The 21265-nt window shown below is 46.9% G+C and overlaps 1 protein-coding gene and 1 non-coding gene across 2 annotated transcripts in view; one reads left to right on the forward strand and one right to left on the reverse strand.

The window, feature by feature from the left end:
* The window catches only part of LOC144124057 (uncharacterized), a 35607-nt gene continuing 14342 nt past the window's right edge, over positions 1-21265 (forward strand). Inside the window, exon 1 of the mRNA XM_077656728.1 lies at positions 1-72. Coding sequence (XP_077512854.1) covers positions 1-72 — 72 coding nt within the window. The remainder of the gene's footprint in view (positions 73-21265) is intronic.
* Positions 2154-2225, reverse strand: TRNAM-CAU (transfer RNA methionine (anticodon CAU)). The gene has a single exon. It is a non-coding gene; the product is annotated as a tRNA-Met (tRNA).

Below are 21265 nucleotides of genomic sequence, written 5' to 3' on the forward strand. Positions count from 1 at the left end.
ATGACAGCGCAAGCACTGCATCGGTCGCCCCGGCGCCACAACAAGGGCCAACTCCCCGGCGACACGTATCTGGTGAGGCAGATCGTCGACCTTCAAACCAGGTTTCAGTTTTAGGAGCACAGTTCGTGTTGTAGATCCCTTGTCGTGGACGCCTTGGACGCGCCACCGTTCCCATGTAACTTCGGTTACCTTCCCGAACGCAGCAAAAGCCGTCCGGATGTCTTCGTCGGCCACGCCTTCCAGCATCCAGTGGAGCCGTAGCTTGACTTGTTGGTCTTCCGGATCGATGATAAGACATCGCCGTCCTTTCACTTTCAGTTCCTTGAAGGAGAGAAGCCTCTTGGCTCCTGCAGTGGTCTTGAAAGTCACAGCCCAAACGTGGTTGATTTGGTACGCCCCCAAAGCCACCACGTCCGGGAGCGTACCAGCCTGGGCCAGCGCATCAGGAAAATCCTCGACCCGAAAGGGCCTAACACGAACATCACCGTGAAGAAAAGGTGTGTTTAAAACCACACGTCCGGTTGGCAGCTGTGGCAAGATCACCTGATAGTCCGTATCTTCATTTCCCTCGATCCTGTTTCCGCGGCCAGCAAGGGCCGCTGTCGCCGCTCCGCCGGAGCTCATGATCCTGCGTCCGTCACGCTCGGTGGCGTGCTGCGTGCTACCCCTTGCAGCTCATTATAGCAGTAGCAGAATGCCTCAATAAGAAACGACTGGAACAACGTCCACCAGCACCCAATGGAAACGACCGCAAAAAAGTTGTCGTTATACCCTATCAGCACAACGTCAGCCATAGCTTGAAAAAACTTGGCAAACGAGCAGGCGCGGACGTGGTGTTTTCGGCACCCCATAAGCTCTCCTCACTCTGCAAGAGAGTTAACAGTAGTAGAGTTCCTCGTGGCTGTGGGCAGACGCATGGCAATCCCCACGTTTCATGCGCCACAGGTGTTGTATATTCAGTTCCCCTGTCCTGCGGAAAGCAATACATAGGCCAAACGGGGAGATGTATAAACACCAGGCTACAAGAACACCACAATAATATGAGCAGGGTAGCTATCACCGGGAACCTTGCAAAACATTGCAAAACGTGTAATTACGACACCTGCACCCCTGTTTACGACGGGTGCGCGATCATTGGCAAAGGACGGGATCGCTTATCTAGAGAAATAATCGAAGCCATCGAAATCCGGCGTGCCAAGAACTGCTGTGTGAGCACTCCGTCCATCTGCCTTTCTGAGAAAGAATTGATGTTCTTAAAGGCAGTTGGGCATACCTTTTGAGAGGTGACTTAACTCAGGGTATTGATGTTCTAGCAGTCAAATTTTCCCCTCTCGTTCTTTGGGGTTCATGGTGCTTTGGTTTTTGGCGTTTTTTCGTTGACTGTCTTCAAAAACTTTTTAGTCTTTTTAATTTTTGGCCCCTGTTAAACTTGAGAAATGTTGTATGCCCTCTTTACATGTTTTTAGCCGCACACAGCAAGTTTTATTGTTTTTAATGGTTTTATTCTTTCAATATCGTTTCCACGAGTTTTAAACATTTATAAACCCATTTTTTCGCCATACTTTTGCATCTTGTTTAATCCTTCATCTAGTCTTTCTTAGTTCGCGCGACGGCCCTCTACACCGTGCAGTTTTTATCGTTTTTTTTCTGTTATATCGCCTCTTCCCTTCCGTCCCTCTCAGCCTCAGATGTCAAAATTCATTATTTGACATGACTATTCACTGTTTCCATGTGACCGCGCATACCTGATTGTACCCCCTTGCTGCCACCTTATAGATGTTTGTGCTCCGAAATAAAGATTCAGTTGATAGTCAACGCCCGTCCCTGTGCTTCCATGTTTGACTTCTGTCCTGTTCTTAGCGCTGTTCCTACACCATGCAATACCAACTAGCCCGTCAACTCACTCTCGGCCGGAAGTAGAATGACTGCGCCACTCTGCTGAATGGAGGATGTACGCACTAATCCGCTGCAAAATACAGGAGAGAAGACCGATACACTCCATTGTACAATAACTTTTCATGTGGCACTTCATTGAAGACCTTCGAGAAGTCCAAAAGCAATGGAAACGACGGAAGTTGGCGCTGCACAATGCTTAGCGAACTCCAGTTCATAAAACCTCGTGACGCTTGTTCAGAAAAAAAAGAAAAAAATTGTAGCAGAGCGTGGTTTCGATCCACGGACCTCTGGGTTATGGGCCCAGCACGCTTCCACTGCGCCACTCTGCTCAATTGAGGAGCGGTTTGCTAATGTCCAGGTCAAGAAGTCTTGATATCGTCTGGATCGGTGGAGGGAGTTTGGAGGGGGAAAGATACTCAGAGCCAGTGCAACAGTGAGACATGGCACACCGTAGACTGCATTGTTGCGGATTTATATCGTCAACCTGGAGATTTTTTAAAGATATTGAGGATAAAACAGAAGCAGGAACCCATTATTTGGCAAAGTAAAACGCAGTTGTGTTCAGCACAGTGACGAAACGAATTCAGGCTGTCCGTGTACGTGCAGCCCGCCCGCAAGCACGTGTGATTCTTCGGCGCACATGTCACGTGGCCGTCTGTCAGAACTAGGACGCCGGTGGCACTAACGGTTTACTCTTGGGATAAACTGTCTCCTGAAGTAAAAGGACAAACAAGTCGCAGATTGCTCCTAAGCCTTGTCCCAAGCTCCAGTATGTCCTTTCGCGGCGTAGAACATGGCGGTGCCTGTCAAAACATGATGACGATTTATTTTGATGGCGGAAGGGCCTCTGTGGCGAAAGAGCGCCATGGCACAAGGTATTTTAACATCTTGCCTTAAATAAGCCGATCGCCAGAGCAGGGGAAAGCTTGTACCCTTTGTATCACTAGTGGGTGCCCGCCGGCACTTGGATCGAACCCCACACCTCCCGCATGCGAGGCAGATGCTCAGACCCCTAGGACACCGCTGCAGTGCCTGTCAAAACAACAGCCGTAGCATAGCCGTAGCGCACACAATGGGAGAGCACTTTTGTAAAAACTGAGCATGCAAACACTTCACTCATTAGTGACGTAGCATCCACACACGTCTGCGTGCCGGTTGTTTAGTTTATTTCCTTTTTTATTTCCCGGAATTACGCATTCGGAGCTAGGTCTCTTTGAAAGGCGGCGTTGGCGGGCTGGCCAAGGCGCGTCAGAGTATGCATATCTTCACACACGACGCGTGTTACCGAGGGAGTGCATCGCCTGCCCGTACCGCTCAAGTTTTTCAGACGAGGTGCCCTCGACGCGCCGCTTTCTTCTTTCTGTGATATGCATCAAAAATGGCTTGTCGCTCGGGCATCAAGTAATACTTCTATGGGAAGCCACGCCAGTGGAAGCGGTGGAACCCGCCAAAATCGCTGGTTTTAGTTTGGAACCTTAAAACTGGATCTTAAATTACGTTTTTATGTATTGGTCATTAAGCTAAGAGTGTTCGATATCTTACTAATCCGAAAGTACATCACTTTCTCTCCTTGTGGAGGCCTTTAGAGCCCTCACATAACAGATGAAAAAGTTACAAGGTGCCTGCCTAGTAATGTTAGATCGACGATTTTTCGTTGGCATTGCTGTTTTTCAAGACAGGCGCAACGCGCAAAAGCGGCCGAAACAGTCACTGTTCTAACGCGCTGCCAGTGAAGACATATAAAACGGGACAACAGACAAATCTGCCGAGCGCTTCCTGACGAGGAGGACTTTTCATGATACTGCCACGACACTTTGTTCTGGTTTTGCACGCTCAGAGCCGCCGGCACTGGGCTTTATCACTTTGTTGCGCGAAATGCGACAAGACTTACCTCGGATGACTGCAGCCACGCACAACTGCATCCACATAGTTCATGATTGTTGTAGTTGCTTTGGCGCGTTATTTCGATGGTTTGTTACCGGCTATAAATTAGGCGCGGCCGAGGGCGGCATCCAGATTTCCGACGACCGCCGAGCACGCTTGTTGCTGTCCCAGCGGTCGAGTCAGTCGGTTGTTTGTGGGTGCAGGTGCGCCCAAAAAACTTTTTTTCGAAACCCCATAGCCAACAATTCTGAACAAAACCATTTTTTATGGGTAATAACATATGAGTGCAATTTTTTCATATAATATGATCTAACTCTAAAGATCAGTATATCCGCAGATCTGCTGTCGGAAGGCTTGAGTTTTTTTTGCTGCTAAAATTTTTGCTGTCGTCAAAAATGTTCCACTCTCGTTTTCTACGGCAGTCTTAACTGCTCAATTCGAGAGGTGGAAAAGCTTCAAAAGAAAGATTTCTCTACGCGTCGGAATAAGGGAACATTACCTTCAATATTTCTATAGAATATCTTACAGTATTCATAAGCCATACAGTGGAACCCCGTTTATGCGTTCCCCTTTCATGCGACGACCCGCATTTTACGATGAATTAGCCGGGCCCGGCGAATATCCCGTAGGGATAATGCATTAAAAGCCTCGATTATACGAGAGGAAAATTTGCACGCCCAGATTCGTACGATGGCCGGCGGGAACCGTTCGGAATGAGAAAGAGATTGGCAGGGCACTGTATTGGCAGACGCGTCGTCAAACAAGTTGATTCCAGTTAGGAATAAAGACGGAGACGTGCGCGCAACGTGCGGCCGCGCACACGACGTCCTGTAATGATGGTTCTGCCGACGGCTCGTGCTTGGAGTCCGCGCGTGCGACCCGCAGCCGTCAGTGCGAGGAGCTTCGCTGGCGAATGCGTTGGGGAAATAAACTGTACGCTCATAGTAGCATGAAGTTGTTGTATAGGCGGTAACAAGACTAGACAAATCTATGGTAATCGGCGGGCAGTTCGAAAGCGCTTTCCGCTGCGGCTTCAATGCGCAGCAGGTTAGTTCTACGACACAGAGCGAGCGGCGCGCTGCCACGCGGCGGGCCGCACTTCGGAGCACAAAGCGCTCCGCCGGCTAACATCGAGTTTTATTTTTCCCTTTAAGATGCGAATTCTTAGTACAGACACTGCTGCCTGCTTCTGCGCAGTGCCGCACGACGCCTTCGAAGGGTCGGAGCAGCCATACTCCTGGCAAGTTGTTCATATCATTGTTTTCGTGACGCATGCGACGTCTACTTAAAGCGCAGGGACGGTGCACTCGCACGCCTCGTCTTAAACAGCGTATTCGACGCTTAAAATCGTGGCTGCGAGTGGTCTCGGAACTAATACTCAAAACACGAGTGCAGAGGGAAGACGATTTACTTTGGATTAAAAGAAAAGAATCACATGGATGCTAGACATTCCAGAATTCCCAGTGGACACTACAAAACATTCCCGTCCTTGCTTTTATCTTTGTTTGCTAAAAGAATCCATAAATGATTTGCTAATAGTTTGGTTCTAGAAAAATAAGCTGCCGTGCGTTCGTTTGAGTAGAGTGCGCTTTCCCTCAAGCAGAACTTGGGTAAAGAAGTATCTCACTATAGAAGGAGAATTCCAGTGAAGATTCACAGGGTACTTCAGTGCAGAAATGTCCCATGCAGGTGGTTAGGAAATGCAGGCACGTTTACGAGCTTTGAGAGCGCATGAGCTTACCCCGTTTATTCATGCACATAACAGAGAATAAATTGCCTTGAACAGATATTTACCGCCGCAGGTCACAGCACTTTTGTGCCAGGTGCCGTGCCCCCTTCTTGCGGGGCTTTTGGAACTCCTCAGCCGAGCAACCCTTCAGCTTCAAGTAGTGCCAGAAGGAATCTAGAGAGATAGGGTAATATAACTAATGTCGGTGTGGTTGAATATAAAAAATACTATCTCAGGCCAATAACTCTCGGAAAAAAGCTTCACACACTGGTGCATAATACTATACTTCAGATACACCTAGCAACGCAACACAGAGAGAGAGAAGGCCTTTAATGAGTAACAGAAAATTTCACTCTCCGTGGGTTTGGGACTTGGGGAAGAACGGAATGCGAAAGGTGTGGAAAGTTTTAAAGGTTTAAAAAAAAACTTATTTAATGACTTATTTAAGTTACTTTAAGGGTAACGGAGTGAATTCCAAGAGAAGGCAAGCGCAGCAGGGGTCGGCAGAAGGTTAGGTGGGCGAATGAGATTAGGAGGTTTGCAGGCATAGGGTGCCCGCAGCTTGCAAAGGGCAGGGTTAATTGGTGTGACATGGGAGGGCCTTTGCCCTGCAGTGGGTGTAGTCAGGCTAATGATGATAATGATGATTTAATGAGCAATATAAACATATTTTCAAACATTATGCGGCCCCTGAATTTAGAGTGGTATGCATCGAAGTCGTGACGAATGGTGTGACGAAGTTCATTACAGGGGCAGTGTGCACTGATGAGGAGGTTTGAGTATTTGTCTAAGAGACTAAAAAAATAGGCAAATAAAAGTTAATTGCGCGTCTCTGCTGCCTATGACAGGCTGACACCCGAATTCAGAAAGTGGCCTCGACACCACACCACTCCGCCTCCACTCTGGAGGCTACAACCGCTCCTTCTTTGGATGGACAGTTAGGATTGAAGGACGCCTCTCCGAGCTTCCTTAGGCGAGGCGTTTTTTGAGAAACATTCTTCCAACCCCTGTCCCCCGAGGAAGCGTGAACGGCATACGAAGAAGAGATTAAGACGAAAAGTTGGCCGCAAAACGGCGCGGCGCTGTCTATTTAAATGCGCATTTTGTCACGTTGTCCCATCTGAAGTACCTTCACAAAGAACCTGAGCGTGTCGCAGCTTAGTAAAATATCTTTTGCCAGCTGCATGACGAAAGCGACAGAGAAAAACTGCCGGAAACGCTTGCGCGCATGTAGCGTTGGGGTTTCAGAACTGCGCGAAAAACTGCGATGAATGGTGTAAAGAATTTCTATTAAGAATTTGTGTGCGATTTCTCTCGCCTGCTGAGAGGCCAGCGGCGAAGCTGGAATGTAGTGAAATGGGTTTATAGTTTATGGGGGTTTAACGTCCCAAAGTGACTCAGGTTATGAGGGATGCCGTAGTGGACGGCTATGGATAATTTCGACCACCTGGGGTTCTTTAACATGCACTTAGATCCCACACTACACGGGCCTCTAGCTTTTCGCCTCCATCGAAATGCGACCTGCGTGGCCGCGATTAATCCTGTGTGTTTCAGGTCAGCAGCTGAGCACGACAACCACGGAGCCACTGTGACGGCAATCGGAAAATGGACTCCCCAGAAACGACCTCGCGACCGCTGCACACCAACTACCTGCCAGCGATCTGCCCCTTGCGCTGGAAGACGTGCGTGCGGCCATCCACGACCATCTCAGAAAGCAGCACCCCGACCCACGCATCGACAGTGTCACCGGCTGTCGCGCACTTACACGGTCACAACGTGCAATGATCCTCCACGCGCGCATTGGCTGCGTGTGACCCGAGGAACGACGGGAGCGTCACGGAATCGCGACGAGTGATGTGTGTGACGGATGCGGTGCAGTGGAAACACTAGAACACCTGCTCCTTCACTGTACCGCGTTCGCCGATGCTCGTCGCGATATGCTTGCGGCCTATAGGGCGCAGGGCATTCTACCAGACTCCATCAAGACGCTATTGTGGCCGCAGGGCAGTGCGCGCACTCGTTAACGAAATTTGGTGAGCCTCTGTGCGTTCCTCGAACACACGGGCTTGACGTCCCGTCTGTTACACGCAGTGACCGAACGCTCCGCGAGTTCTACCTTGAACGATTAATAACTGGACGCCCACTCCAGTTGTAACCAACACAGTGCTGTGCGCTTGTGTGATTTAATTCCTCTAAAATGAACTAATCACGCACACAACCTGGACACATTTCTTATTGTGTAAACAGTTTGTACATATTACTTCTCCCCCTATCCTCTCTTCCTGTCCCCTCACCTCTTTCATTTCATTTCTCTATTCTGCCTTCTATCCTTTATTTCCGCTGCCCCAGCTCAAGTGCTTCAGTATCGATGGCAGATGCCGGGGCTAACAAACATATTTTCCTTCCTTTTTACTATTATTTTAATAAAAAAACCACTATCACCACCACTCCCCAGAAAGCGAACAGTGTATGGCGGTTGGAACCGAACTGGGAGCTGTAATTGGAAACATGCTTGAGAAGCCGTACTTGTACGCCGATCGCGAATATCGCTTAGACGGTGCGAGCGAAACCTCCCGCTTGCTCGGCAATGCCGGATCACGTACCCTGAGGCACCGGGAAAGCCATTGATGCGTACAGCACAGATGCTTGCACTTTACAACGCACCGTGCCTCTGGAGCCTGCAGCTCCCGCTATACGATTCACCGTTCTCTCGTAATGCGGGTGAAAAGCGACGCGCACATTAACATTATCTCGCCACACGGTGGGCTGCAAAATATTCAGGTTGCCGGTGACTTAATATTTTCCGGCGCTATATGACCCGCCGCGGTGGCTCAGTGGTTAATACGCTCGTCTACTGAGCCGGAGTACCAGGGTTCGAACCCGACGGTGGCGGCCGTGTTTCGATGGAGGCGAAACGCAAAAGGCGTCCGTGTGCTGTTCGATGTCAGTGCACGTTAAAGATCCCCAGGTGGTCGGCATTATTCCGGAGACCTCCACTTCGGAACCCCTTTCTTCCTTTCTTCTTTCACTCCCGCCTGTATCCCTTCCCTCATGGCGCGGTTCGGGTGTCCTCCGAGATATGTGAGACAGTCAGTGCGCCATTTCCATTGCTCAAAAACCAATTTTCAAGTTGCAGCGCTATATAAGTGTGCTGAAATGAACAGCTACAACAATGGCGGCAGCGACGGACCGCGATTAGCCGTGCTAAAAGTCTGTGGCAAGCACGCACGTCGGAGGCTAGCCACTGTTGTGTTTGCAGGACGATAGCTTGCCAGAAATTCCAGGTCGAACGGACTGTGGTCACCACTCAGCCGACGCTTTGGCACACGGTTCCCTGCACACGCATTGCATATGCATGTTCGTGAAAGCTTCTTTTACGGGTAGAACAAAATCCGCACAGCCAGCAAACGATACTCCGTCCAACATGTATACAAGAAAACTGGAGGTCGGTGAGCGCAGGCTTGAATTTTTTCGCTCTTAACGTTTTTGCTGCCGTCAAAAGCGATTCCCATTGGTTTTCTTTGCCTTTCTTAACTGCTAGATGCGAGAAATGGATTCAATCTAAGGAAAGGTTTTCCTACACATCGGAAGGCTTGACCATTGCCTTCAATATTTCCGTAATAATACCGTAAATATTTCAATGTTGATAATTTTTTTCAAGAATGTTGAACATATCTGTGAATACTGTCCGCGATGCACAGTACCTTTTCCTAATTGGGATTGGAAAGTTCATGCGTTATTCTGTGTTCTCTGTTACGCAGTTTAGTCTGGCTCATTTGTAAGTAGCCACATTGTGCCATCCCTTCGTTTTTTTTTATTGGCATGTTCTGTCTGCGTCGCAAAAAACTGTCCATCAATTTAACGCGAGCTAATTGTGGTTCAAGTACTCCGCCTTTTCTCGAAAGGATGTTCCTAAATATTCCGGGACTGGGACCTCGGTCATTCCGTACACATTAAACAGGAAGGAGTAAATTTAAGTAGAGGGCAGCTTACTCTCGTTTTGCTTCCATTTAGGCTTATGCGTGTTTAGAGTGTAAAGCTTGCTCTCGTAACTCTTTCTGATCTAAGCTTTGTAAAGAATTTTGCGTATTAACAAATGGCAGCTTTTTCTAAGAGTGTGCTATGCCTAGCGGTGGTTCAATTCTTTCAGACGAAGTCGGCACCATTATTCATGTTGCAAGAAGTGTTCCTTTCCTACTTTTTGCATGGCCTGTAGCGAATGAATTGAGGCACGCATTTTCAAAACAGTGAGGTTGACAGCACGCGTTTTGACATTGTCACATATGTCGATCTCATGTTATTTTATTCTGTGTTTCTAGCATTAATTAAAGCTTGGAAAGTACGATTCCCTGTTCCAATGAGTGCCTATTTTCTCCAGTTGTGTGAAGCATGTTAAAATTTATCAACCAATGTGTAGCTTTTTCATTATAGTCTGCATACCTGCAGAAAATCATTCAGTGGATATTTCACATTTTCAAACAAAAAATGACCTTCTTTAGGCGGGCTTACTGTTTGGGAGGAATTTTTTCACAGCTCTAGATTTAATAGCTTATCTCACCATGATTTCGCCTTGACGTCGGTGTCGTCGGCGCCCCGTCCCCGTGCGCCGACTTGCAACAAAAAAGGTAGGCGACGATATAGGAAGTTTCAGCGAAGCCAGTCTCTCGATTTTGGAAGATAGGTAGCTTTTCGAGATATATGCAAAGTGACCCAGCGAACTTTAGCCACGGTTTAGAATTGCACTTCCCCCTCCCTCGAGATTGGAGGAGGCATCCCTCAGAAGGATCAGGGCCTGGCCGGTGCATACCACGTCGGTCACGTGCCGATGAGGCTCTGAAGTAGACGCACGACCGATCACCTGCCCGAGGTGTCCCACACGGGCGGCACGGATTTTACAGGAAGTGGGACTAATGACAACAAGTGAGAAGGGTTTCTCCAAGCGGCTGACCGACAAAAATGAGAAAAGGAGCCTTCTCCGGTTCCTGCATGAAAACGTTTTAGATGATTTTCTTTAATTTGTACGCAGCGAACCCAAATTATGCCTTTATGGCAAGTGCGCGAAATGAAAAAAAAGAAATACCCTGGGGCTCAATAGGCGAACGCGACTTCAACCGTGTTTCTCACCACTTCACGTAGTAAACGAGAACGTTTTCATGTTTTCTTAATTTGAACGAGTAAAATAACTAAAAAATACATTTATGATATTTCGTTTCGGGAGAAAATTCTAGTGCCAAATTATGGAGCGACCCAGAAATACCTTATTTCCTCAGTTTTTTCGATATACAGACTGTTCTGCAATTATAGTGCGCCGTAGCATGCTTCTCTCAACTAACGCGAGTGAACGTTTCGAGCTCGAATTTCGCATAGAAATGGCATTTGGTCAAAAGATTGTTTTGTACCATATTTTCTTGGGGCGACATGCCTGATTCGTTCAGAAGTCGTATATTCGCATCGTCTGCGGCGACCGGTGAATATTTTGCGGGCGGTTTGAAGACGCTCTTTCAACTGCTTTATCAGTGAACATAGAAAAGTTAGCTTGGTCATAACTGCACTAAATTTAAAGACTTTCTTTTGCCTTTCACAATAAATCTTTTCAGGTGTAGTCAGCCTTCGTCGGTTCGCCATCGACGGCAGCTGCTGAGTCTATGCTTTCAGTCTTGCTTTCTTTTCTTAAGTAGGAGAACTTATGAGCGGGAAATGTGACCGGACACTAATGAAGAGAAGGCCATGGCCGTGCAGTGCGCATACACTTCAATGCGCTTCGTGCGGAAGGAGTTCTGTGCGATGTTTCATCGCTGACCGCCGCATCGCGCGTCTCTGAAAAGGTGGGTCAGCAAGTTTCTGTCTACTGGAACTGTGGGAAGACCAAAAAAAAATGCTATACTGGGACTATCCGGAGTTTTTTTGGCGAAGTGATTGAGGCTGCGTTATAGTTAACTTTCTAACAACCACAGTTAATCGCCTGGTTGCAATTGAGGATTTTTAGCCGAACGTTAGTAAAAGCTGTACCCGTTTTTAGAATTTCAAAAGTCGTCCACAAAGTGAGCACGCCAGTGCGTCCGACGCGGCCGCGCATCGAATCAAAGTGGCGCAGGTGCCTCAAAGTGTTGCTTCGCGTCGTCTGGCGATCCGCTGAGCGCTGTCAGGTGCTCGTGTGTTCACCTAAGAGTAAATGACCCTGTACAAAGCTGCCTGCTCTGAGGCACCCTCCGAGGGAGGCCAACTTGTGCCACCGAATTCGAACCGGCGGCTATAACCGCAACGCGGAACGAGATGCAGATTATACAGGGAGCTTCGCCTAAATGTTTACACAATTTTTCAAAATAGGCTTTTTGATTTAGAAGAGCGCTTTTTTCGGCATATCACTTTCGGCGGTGTAGTATATCAGAATACAAATAAGACGTGTTAACTAGCAGGCTGGTTTACTAACACTGAATAATTAAACTTTTTAACTAGCACTTTTAGGCGCTCTAATTATTCACGAGCGTGTAGCCCATCGTAAGAAATATCCATATCAGTTTTTAGAAGTTCGAAAACCCGGTTAACTTCGGCGCTGTGGTCCAACGAATTCTGACAGCATAGCGCCAAAATACACGCACTTTCGAGAAGCTTGCAGACGAGGGAACCTCTCAGTGCATGTAACTCGTCGAAATCGTCAGAATTTATTGGGCCTCAGCGCCTAGGGCAACTGCGTCTTCGAAATTCTAGAAACTGACTTAGATATTAACTACGGTGGGCTGCACTTCTCTCAATAATTAAGGAGCCTAAAAGTAATAGTTGAAAAATTAACCAATCAGTACAGCCCGCTAGTCAGCACGTCTTATCTGTCTTCTGGTGTACTACTACACCGTTCACAATGCGATGCCGAACAAGGCGGTCTTCTAACTCAAAAAACCTATATTTAAAATTTGTGTAAAGTCTGAGGTTGAAACTTACTGGAAACTGTTCTCGAATATAAGTATTTAGGTGTGTATATCACCTCAAAACTATGTTGGCATCGTCATGTTGATTATGTTGCTGGGGAAGCTTGCAAAATGTTGGTTTTTTTTTTGCGCCGTAACACGAGAATGTTTCCGCAAGACTCTAGGAATTTACTATTTAAAACGCATATTAGGTCTGCGCTTTAATATGCTTGTACTGTAAGGGACCCGCCTACAAAGAACGACAGACAAAAATTAGAAAGAGTCCAGAACTTAGCAGCCCGCTATGCTTCTGGGAATTACAGTAAATACATTAGTGTGTATGGCATAAAACAGGAATTAGAATGGGAGCCCTTTGAAGTAAGAAGGAGAAAGCTAAGGCTTAAATTTTCTCATAATATATATTACAACAGGATTGCTATTCCCGGAGCGAAGTACATTTCTCATCCACACTAGAAATCCGAGCGGGTTGATCATAACCATAAAGTGCGCGAATTCAGATCAAGAACCGATTTGTTCAAGATGTCGTTTTTTCCTCACCCTGCCTGAGAATGGAATGCTTTATCTTCGTTTCTTGTTAATATTACTGACAATGAAGTGCTTGCATTGTCATTGTGACTTCCCTTGTAATATTTTTTTTTGCTTTGTACAACCTACAACCCCCCCCCCCCCCCCCCCCCACACACACACACACACTCTAATGCCACTGTGGCGCTGTGCATAAATAAATAAATAAATAAAAAACCCTGTATAAACTTCCTCTCATTCTTGACTCCACCCAGTAACCATGTACAAACGCACAAAAACACAAACACACGAAGAAAGAGACTGAGACACCACGAGCGCATCGTGTGCTTTTGTGCGCTTGTACGTGTTTGCAATGCACCAACTAGCCCAACAGTCCGTGCTCCTCCACCCAGTACTTCGTACGGTAATGCACCTGTTTCTTTCTGATCAGTGGCAGTGGTGGTCATGCGTGGCTTCATCGTGCTAATCATGTTAAGGAAGAGACAGATGAGTCGGTGCTAGTTGCAGACCCTTCATCTGTGCTAAGTAGACCCGGCAGCTAGTTCATAACGTCTTGTGCCTTAGAAAAAAAAACACAAAGCAAAACACATGCACTAAGGACCTGGCTCTCTAGAAGGACAGAGCGAATTGTACACGAAAGGAGAGTTATCAAAAAGGACTCGACCTACTTGAAAATGACCGTTTGAATGCAAAAGACCATTTGCAATGAGCCCAAGTTTCCGCCGTAACCCGCAGTCAGTGTCACCAGCATCTGAGTTCAGTGGTTAAACGAATTTCGGCTGTTACCTCGCCCATTTTACTGTAATCAGCCAAGCCATTAACTAGGACGGCTCGCCGCAACTGAACGCGCTCGTTGCTCACATGCACTTCAGAGCTTTGTACGTCAGCAATAGCTTCGCATGGGAACCATGGCTGAATTTGCGTCATAATGACGGCGTTTTATTCACGTTTGTGTACCCGTCTGCAGCACACTCCCAGCTTCATGCAAGTCAGCAGGGTACATCAGAAGCCTGGCCGACCTTGCCGCTGACATCAGGAATGCCTTTCCTAGTGCGCCGTAGTGAGCGTAGAAATGATTTCCGTGCCTTCCTTCACCCGTGCGGTTGGATGCTAGCACGTCCGGTGAGCGCTACGGCTGTTTAATCAGCGTTCTCGAGATAGAAGCCCCGATTCCCGCGACCGACTCCGCAGGCTCTTAACGCGTCCCACCAGGAGAGGAGTGCCGATGGCGGGGGTCTTCCGGAAGGCATAGCTACAGCTGCGGAGAGATAAGGGACGTTTCACGGAACTGTCGAGAGCAAGAATCATTGCGAGGAGACGCCCGGGCCGGCCAATATAGGGCGATGCCGCCCCTGAGAAAAGTCTCTTGTAGTTGCTGTTGAGCAGCGCTGCCGTATGCTGTTCAACTGTCCCCGTTAAATAACCTTTCGTGGCACGTCCTTTCGGCTCTGGCCAATACGGGCTCTCCTTCCAGTCTTATATCTCCAACTCGTCCCCTGCACTTACCGTATTGGTCCAGCCTGCTTCACTAGAGAGCAGTGTTCGATGCCAAAGGGAATCCGTTGCCTTGCGCCAGAGTCCGCTCTTTGTTAGATCGGACTCTGTGGAGAAATCTATCTTTACATTTGAGCCGAACCTTTGGACGGCATAGGTCATAAGCTGGTGTACTTCCACAGAGCTCCAGGTGTAGTTGAAGCTCACAACGATACCATCATGTTTCCGTTCTGAAGCGACCAGTCTCAGACTAGGAATATTTGTATCAACACGACAAAAGACGCAACCTTGGGTACTAAAATAGCTTACGCAATGGCCATACCCCCTTGCGAGGCCTTAAGGATTGCTTGCTATGGTCTTGGTGTAACCATTCCGGATGTGCAAGAGATGCATCATAGTGTTTCTAGGAATGTGGAAAGATTCGAAAATATACAATACTAATCGAACATTGCAAATTTATTAGCATTCGATTTGCAAGCTTAGGTATGTAATGCATTTCGAACATTGAAAGCTATACAAATATTCTGCATGAATCAGTTCTTGTCCTCATTAAGTTAATGGCGCGTACCCACTGCGAGAGATTGGCCATGAAACAGGCGGCTACTGACAGGTGCTCAAAAAGGATTTTCAAGTAAGAACGCAAAGAAAGAAACGAGATGCCGTTTCAGTGATTTAAATTAACAACAAATCGAAAACTGGGAGATAGGTGACTGAAAATGGGAACGGGCTATACGTGCGCTGTTTAGAATGTTTTGATTATTGATGAATTTTACAGATGAATGAGTAGCCTGAAGATGAAATTCAAAAAGATGAACCAGTTATCCGGGATCGCATTAAAACGCATATATTAACTGAGTGTGTGTTGCGCAAGGGGCAAGCTTCAAGCTTCCTCGACGGCAACTCAGCAGTATGGCAGCGCTGTGCGTTGTCCTTTAGGTAGTAATATTTTTTTTTACATTAGACGTTATTTTTGTATTACAACAAAATATTTTTCCTAACCATGGCAGGGGGGGGGGGGGGGGGGGGGGATAAACAAGATAAACAAGTGAGCGCGCGCAAGCTGTAGCCGCCAAAGTCAACAAACGAACCGTGATTGTGGTGCCGCTCGGACATTTGAGCGTCAACTCGTTCGGATGCGCACTTGGAAGTCGACAGATTCACAAGATTGCGGTGAGTTTCATTGCCAGCTGCATGCTTAACAGCGTCATTCATCAGTAAAAACATAGTGAGGCGGAGATAAGCCACCAGCTATACCCCTGAAATTCGCAACGTCTTTCATGGTAGCATTGTAATCATCTTTTTCTCACCATCGGTTTAATTTGATCTTAGTTTCAGATTTCGACCCGCCGCGGTGGCTCAGTGGTTAGGGCGCTCGGCTACTGATCCGGAGCTCCCAGGTTCGAACCAGACCGCGGCGGCTGCGTTTTTATGGAGGCAAAACGCTAAGGCGCCCATGTGTTGTGCGATGTCAGTGCACGTTAAAGATCCGCAGGTGGTCTAAATTATTCCGGAGAACTACACTACGGCACCTATTTCTTCCTTTCTTCTTTCACTCCCTCCTTTACCCTTCCCTTACGGCGCGGTTCAGGTGTCCAACGATATATGAGACAGATACTGCGCCATTTCCTTTCCCCAAAAAACCAATTATTATTCAGATTTTGCAAAATAAAGTGATAATAACGCTTTTGCTGACTTTGTTATCTCTTCTGGCGTTACTTTATTGGTGATAACTAACTGATATTTTTTCAGTTAATGAGCGTTATCTTTCGGCATTTTATTTTTGTTCCTTTTCGGTACGCTCCGAAATTATATTTTTGCGTCGTGTGCAAAAAAATTTTTACCCTGAAACTTATTAGGCGCCGCCGCAGCGGCATAGTGGTTATGGCGCTCGGCTGCTGGCCCGAAAGACGCGCGTTCGATCCCGGTCGCTTCCGTTGAATTTCGATGGAGGCAAAATTCTAGAGGCCCTTGCATAGTGCGATGTCAGTGCACGTTAAAGAACCACAGGTGGCCTAATTTCTGGAGAACTTCACTACGGCGTCCCTCATAGCCTGAGTCGCTTTGGGACATTAAAGACCCATAAACCTTGAAAATTATCAGGCTAGTTCGTGGTTATCACATTGATGTGTCTTGAGGGGCAACAACCCAGTGAGAGACCTCGGGCTACAATCAATTGTAATCCGTGGGTAAAATAAATCCGGAATGATGTCAAACGTTCTGAAACCCGAGAAGTTCGATCTAGTGCGTCGGCCAAGCCAGTTGCGTGACGTCGTATGATGATTTGTGTGTTCTGGGAAGAGTGCACTCCGAGGCCTCCTCGAGCTGCTGCCAGCGCCCCTCCCTCTGCCACCGTACATCCCACGATTGCGACGCCATTGTCGCTACCGGTACAGGACAAAGCTGGCTGCCACGGTCCGCTGGCACCTATGCGGCGGCAAGGCGAGCGACGTATAGTGCACTGCGGCAGAGCCACCTGGTCTCATGCAGCCCTCAAAGTCACGCTTGGGTGCGCCTTCCGTGCCCTGCTCATGCGGACTCGGCAAGGCGGCCACGATGCCTGAAAAAATCTCGAATGAAGGGGACTTTCACTTTTGAACCACTCCGCCGCTGCTTCCCTTCGTGTCTTCTTTCTGTCACTCGTGCCTTTGTTGATGCTCTGGTTTCGGTCCGTGATTGCAGAGCTCAGCAGGCGTGCACGTGGCATCTTGATTTGGTTTGTCGCGTGCACGGTAGCCCCGTTACGCGGAGGGCGGTCTGTCTGAAGAGACAGAGGAGGGTGCCGTCGTCGGTTTGTCCGCTCTTCCTCGTGTACAGGAGTATGTTTGCCGAGGTCTTGACGCTGTGCGATGCCTCGTCTACCCCCCATCCCTCGCCAATCCACTGCCTTCTCTCCTGGGCGTTCTGCCTCGGCTTTTGGTTCTCGCTCGGCGGGCACCATGCGTACCGCGTGCGCTCATCTGGATGCGGCTTATTGTTTGGCAGAGGTGCATCTTTACCGCGGAGAGGGTGTGGAGATGAATTCGCAACGCTATAAAGATGCGGAGTGGCGGAATGGCCCGCTTTCTTGTGTGTCGCGCTCGGAGGCTGGAACGTCGCAGGAAAGCCAAGGCAAGATCTTACATGTGGTAGCTGCGGCTGTTCGCCGTCTCGTGGCTGGTACACAGAGTGCCTGGCTGAAGCTGTTTTTATAGTTGCGTTCCACAAGCAGTAGGACAGGCAGCGGGTGGCCTGCAGCTCCGCCGCCATGAGACATCGGAGGATAGGACTCGTAACGGTGAGTAAGGAACTCGTAGGCGAAGCAGTATTTGTTGCTGTCGCAGTGCCGCGGGGATGTAAGTTACTCTTGACGCACGTGTAAGTTCTTTTTTTTTGCTGATAAATGAGTGAATTTATGGCTGGACGGCATTTATATGAGCCGCAATTTCCTTCCAGTTTTGAGCAAGTAGCCAGCACAGCTTATGACCGTAATAGCATAAAGGTGCTACAGAATTCAAAAGCGACATTTATACAGTGCACTTTTGCTGGGATAAATGAGGCTGGATTTTCTGCGACGAAAGGCTGCTCTTTTCCGCTGGCTGGTAAGCCATGGTCGTAAGGTCCACTTTAGTAGAGTGAGCACTCGGGGAGAGAACGTCTTTATTTGTGTGTGCGGTGACGTCGTTCAGCCGAGCGTGTCATGCGTTACGGGATCGAGGTCCTTCCCGGTCTCTCTTTACGCTACTGACAAAACGAGGGAGGGTACTATTGATGTGCTGTTGCGGAAGGCCAACAAACGACTCAAATACTGTCGTCAAGTACCTACGATGCTTCATTCACGACGCAAGCGCTGTAGATAAGGACTGTTCCCGGATTAAAGGGACGCCTTTTCAGTGGTGTCTGGGTTATGCTCGGTCGCGTGAGGTTCTCGAACCATCCGGTGAACAATTATGAGTACTAATGAGGCCGTGTTGCTCAGGAATCAACTCCGCGAGGAAGGGTGATATGTTTGACAGACTGCTTCCTGTCCAGAATTGGACTTATCCGCTTTGGTACAACACTTGGGTGCCAGATTACGTACGGAGCTTTCAATTAATGCTCCGCTTCAGTCGGAAGCAAATGACCAATGTGTTAAGAATAGCGGGGCGGTGCAGCATTGAGAGAATTCCAAACTGAATATGCCACCAATGGGAACTGAACCGTGTGAGGTTTAACAACAGAAAAACCTCATCTATTGAGCGCTGTTAGAAGTGCTGTCACGGTTTAAATTAGATGTCAGGAAGTTAGGACGGGCGAAACATATACATGCATGCTAAATATCGAACACGGAGGATCTTGCAGGAAGAATAAACCTGCAGAATCATGAATGCAGTGCTCATCTGAACCGGCAAGAGCAAAAAGTCTGCAATAAAGGAACCGAAAATGGAAGCTAAGCATAAAACAGCCATCACTAGTAGTGCTTTTTGAGGAAGAGAAATGGCGCAGTAAAAGTCTCACTTCTCGGTGGACACCTCAACCGCGCTGTGAAGGAAGGGAAGAAGGTGGGAGTGAAAGAGGTAAGACAGAGAGAGAGGTGCCGCAGTGGAGGGCTCTGGAATAATTTCGACCACCTGGCGATCTTTAATGCGCACTGACACCGCACAGCACATAAGTGCCTTTCCGTTTCGCCTTCATCGAAACGCGGCCGCTGTGGTCGGCAGCGGCTAGTGAATTGCAGCATGATCCTAAATTCTGGCAGAGACAAAAACAGTCGTTAGGAAGAAGCACAGGAAAAATTGCTACAAAAGGGAACTATGCATTCATTCAGGGTCTCGCTAGAGAGCAGATGTATTGCTTTAAGCCAAGAACATTGGTATAATGTAGATTCTCCTTTCTTTCTTTCTTTCTTTCTTTCTTTCTTTCTTTCTTTCTTTCTTTCTTTCTTTCTTTCTTTCTTTCTTTCTTTCTTTCTTTCTTTCTTTCTTTCGTCCTTTCTTTCTTTCTTTCCTTCTTTCTTTCTTTCTTTCTTTCTTCCTTCCTTTCTTTCTTTTCTTCTTTCTTCCTTTCTTTCTTTTTTCTCTCTTTCTTTCTTTCTTTCTTTCTTTCCTTCTTTCTCTCTTTCTTCCTTCCTTTCTTTCTTTCTAACTTTTTTCTTTCTTTCTCTCTTTCTTTTCTTCTTTCTTTCTTTCTTGCTTAGACAGTCCAAGAGGGCGCCAAGCCTAAAGGCGACAGAGCATTTGAAAAGGGCCCCGGCTCCCTTGCACAATATACATAAAACAAAAATAGCATAACAAAGTTTGGTCAGGCAGTCGTCTTAGGATCAGGCAATGGGAATTAGTACAAAGAAGACTAGCTACTGTCATAAAAACATGTCATTAAAAACATTTTTACTTTCTATACGCTAGGATGAAAGGCACAAAATAAAACAATAATTGAATTACACATTGCGTACGTGTCAACAACATTAAACCAATGCATGCACCACACGCCAGTTTTGAATCAGCATTTTATGCACCATAAGGCGCAACCACCAGGCGCAGCAAAGACACAGTAGATCAAATCATAGTTTGCAGGAAATGACAGTTAAGAGCGAGGCAAGAGAGAACGTATGTTATATTTTCTGGAATAATTAGTGTAGTGGAAATTTAATACTGCTATACACAAGAAACTCTCTACAGTACTTCTGAAAAGTTCAGAGAACATTATAAAGGTCTATCTGCATCTTTTCTGTTCAAAGCGTTAGTTATTAGAAAAGCTAATGATTGTCTTTCGTAGCTAGTTCTGACTTGCGGAATTTTTCGTTTGGGTTTAGAATGATGCATAAATTTGAACTGTGTGCGGCCAAAATAAGTAGTCTGTATTTATGAATCCACAGGAAAAATTTAAAGCAGCACACTTGTTCAGCCTTTAACGTAAGGTATTTACAAATAATGGTTGCGTTTTCAAAGACTGCTTATTTCCTTAATTATCTTCTAGTATGCTTTATATTTGCTTTTGTAATACATTAAATTTGTAGTAATTAGAGCTTGCTGGCGTTCCCCAAATAGGGACACCATAGCTTATTCTTGAGTAAACTACTGACTGGAACAGTGACTTTTTTAAGCGCTTGGGTAATAGATCTTTCCTCCCCCCAAATGCCGCAGACTACCTAAAACTGCCAAAATAAACCAGAAAGTGGATGGAAAGCAATATGCTGAAGAACAATGTAGTGAAGATCGAGGAAGCCTGATGGATGCCAGATTTAGACATTGATAGAAGTCAGATATACGCAGCTGAAGGGTAATACATCATAGCGAGTAGGTGTTTCATTAAAATATTTAAGGTACTTGGGAAATTTTATTTTGATATGTACCACTATGGTTTTAATGTAGAATAAGTAGCTCCGGAAAAAAAAAATCCCCTTACTGGAGAAGTAAAGAAAGCCGGACACACAATGATGAGGAAAAAGTGAAGTATGGATCCACTTGTCTGCTTGAAGAGACACTGCACTCATATGAAAGACATGACAGAAATCAATACTAAACTGCACAAAAACAATGTGCATACAACGGGATTTGTAGCTGGGGCCCAAGGAGGCCACAAATGCTACGTCAAAATTTTTAATAAAATATTTTAACATAAATTGAGGTTCCAAGTTAGGTTACAGTGACGACAGAAAGTAAGCAACATAATCATTGGTAATTGTTATGTAGATTTGCTACTTCCTAATTTAGAAGAGCATAGAACAAACTTGGTCACATAATAAGTACTTGCCCTTGTTGCCTAAATGGCGACATTCAGTGAGAGCGAGCGTAAACGTCATCAGTTGTCTACAGTAACGTACGGGCATACAGTTGCGAACGTTTTCAGGCAGTGCGTT

This window comes from Amblyomma americanum, chromosome 3 (genome assembly GCF_052857255.1).
Source record: "Amblyomma americanum isolate KBUSLIRL-KWMA chromosome 3, ASM5285725v1, whole genome shotgun sequence".
In the NCBI taxonomy this organism is placed as follows: Eukaryota; Metazoa; Arthropoda; class Arachnida; order Ixodida; family Ixodidae; genus Amblyomma; species Amblyomma americanum.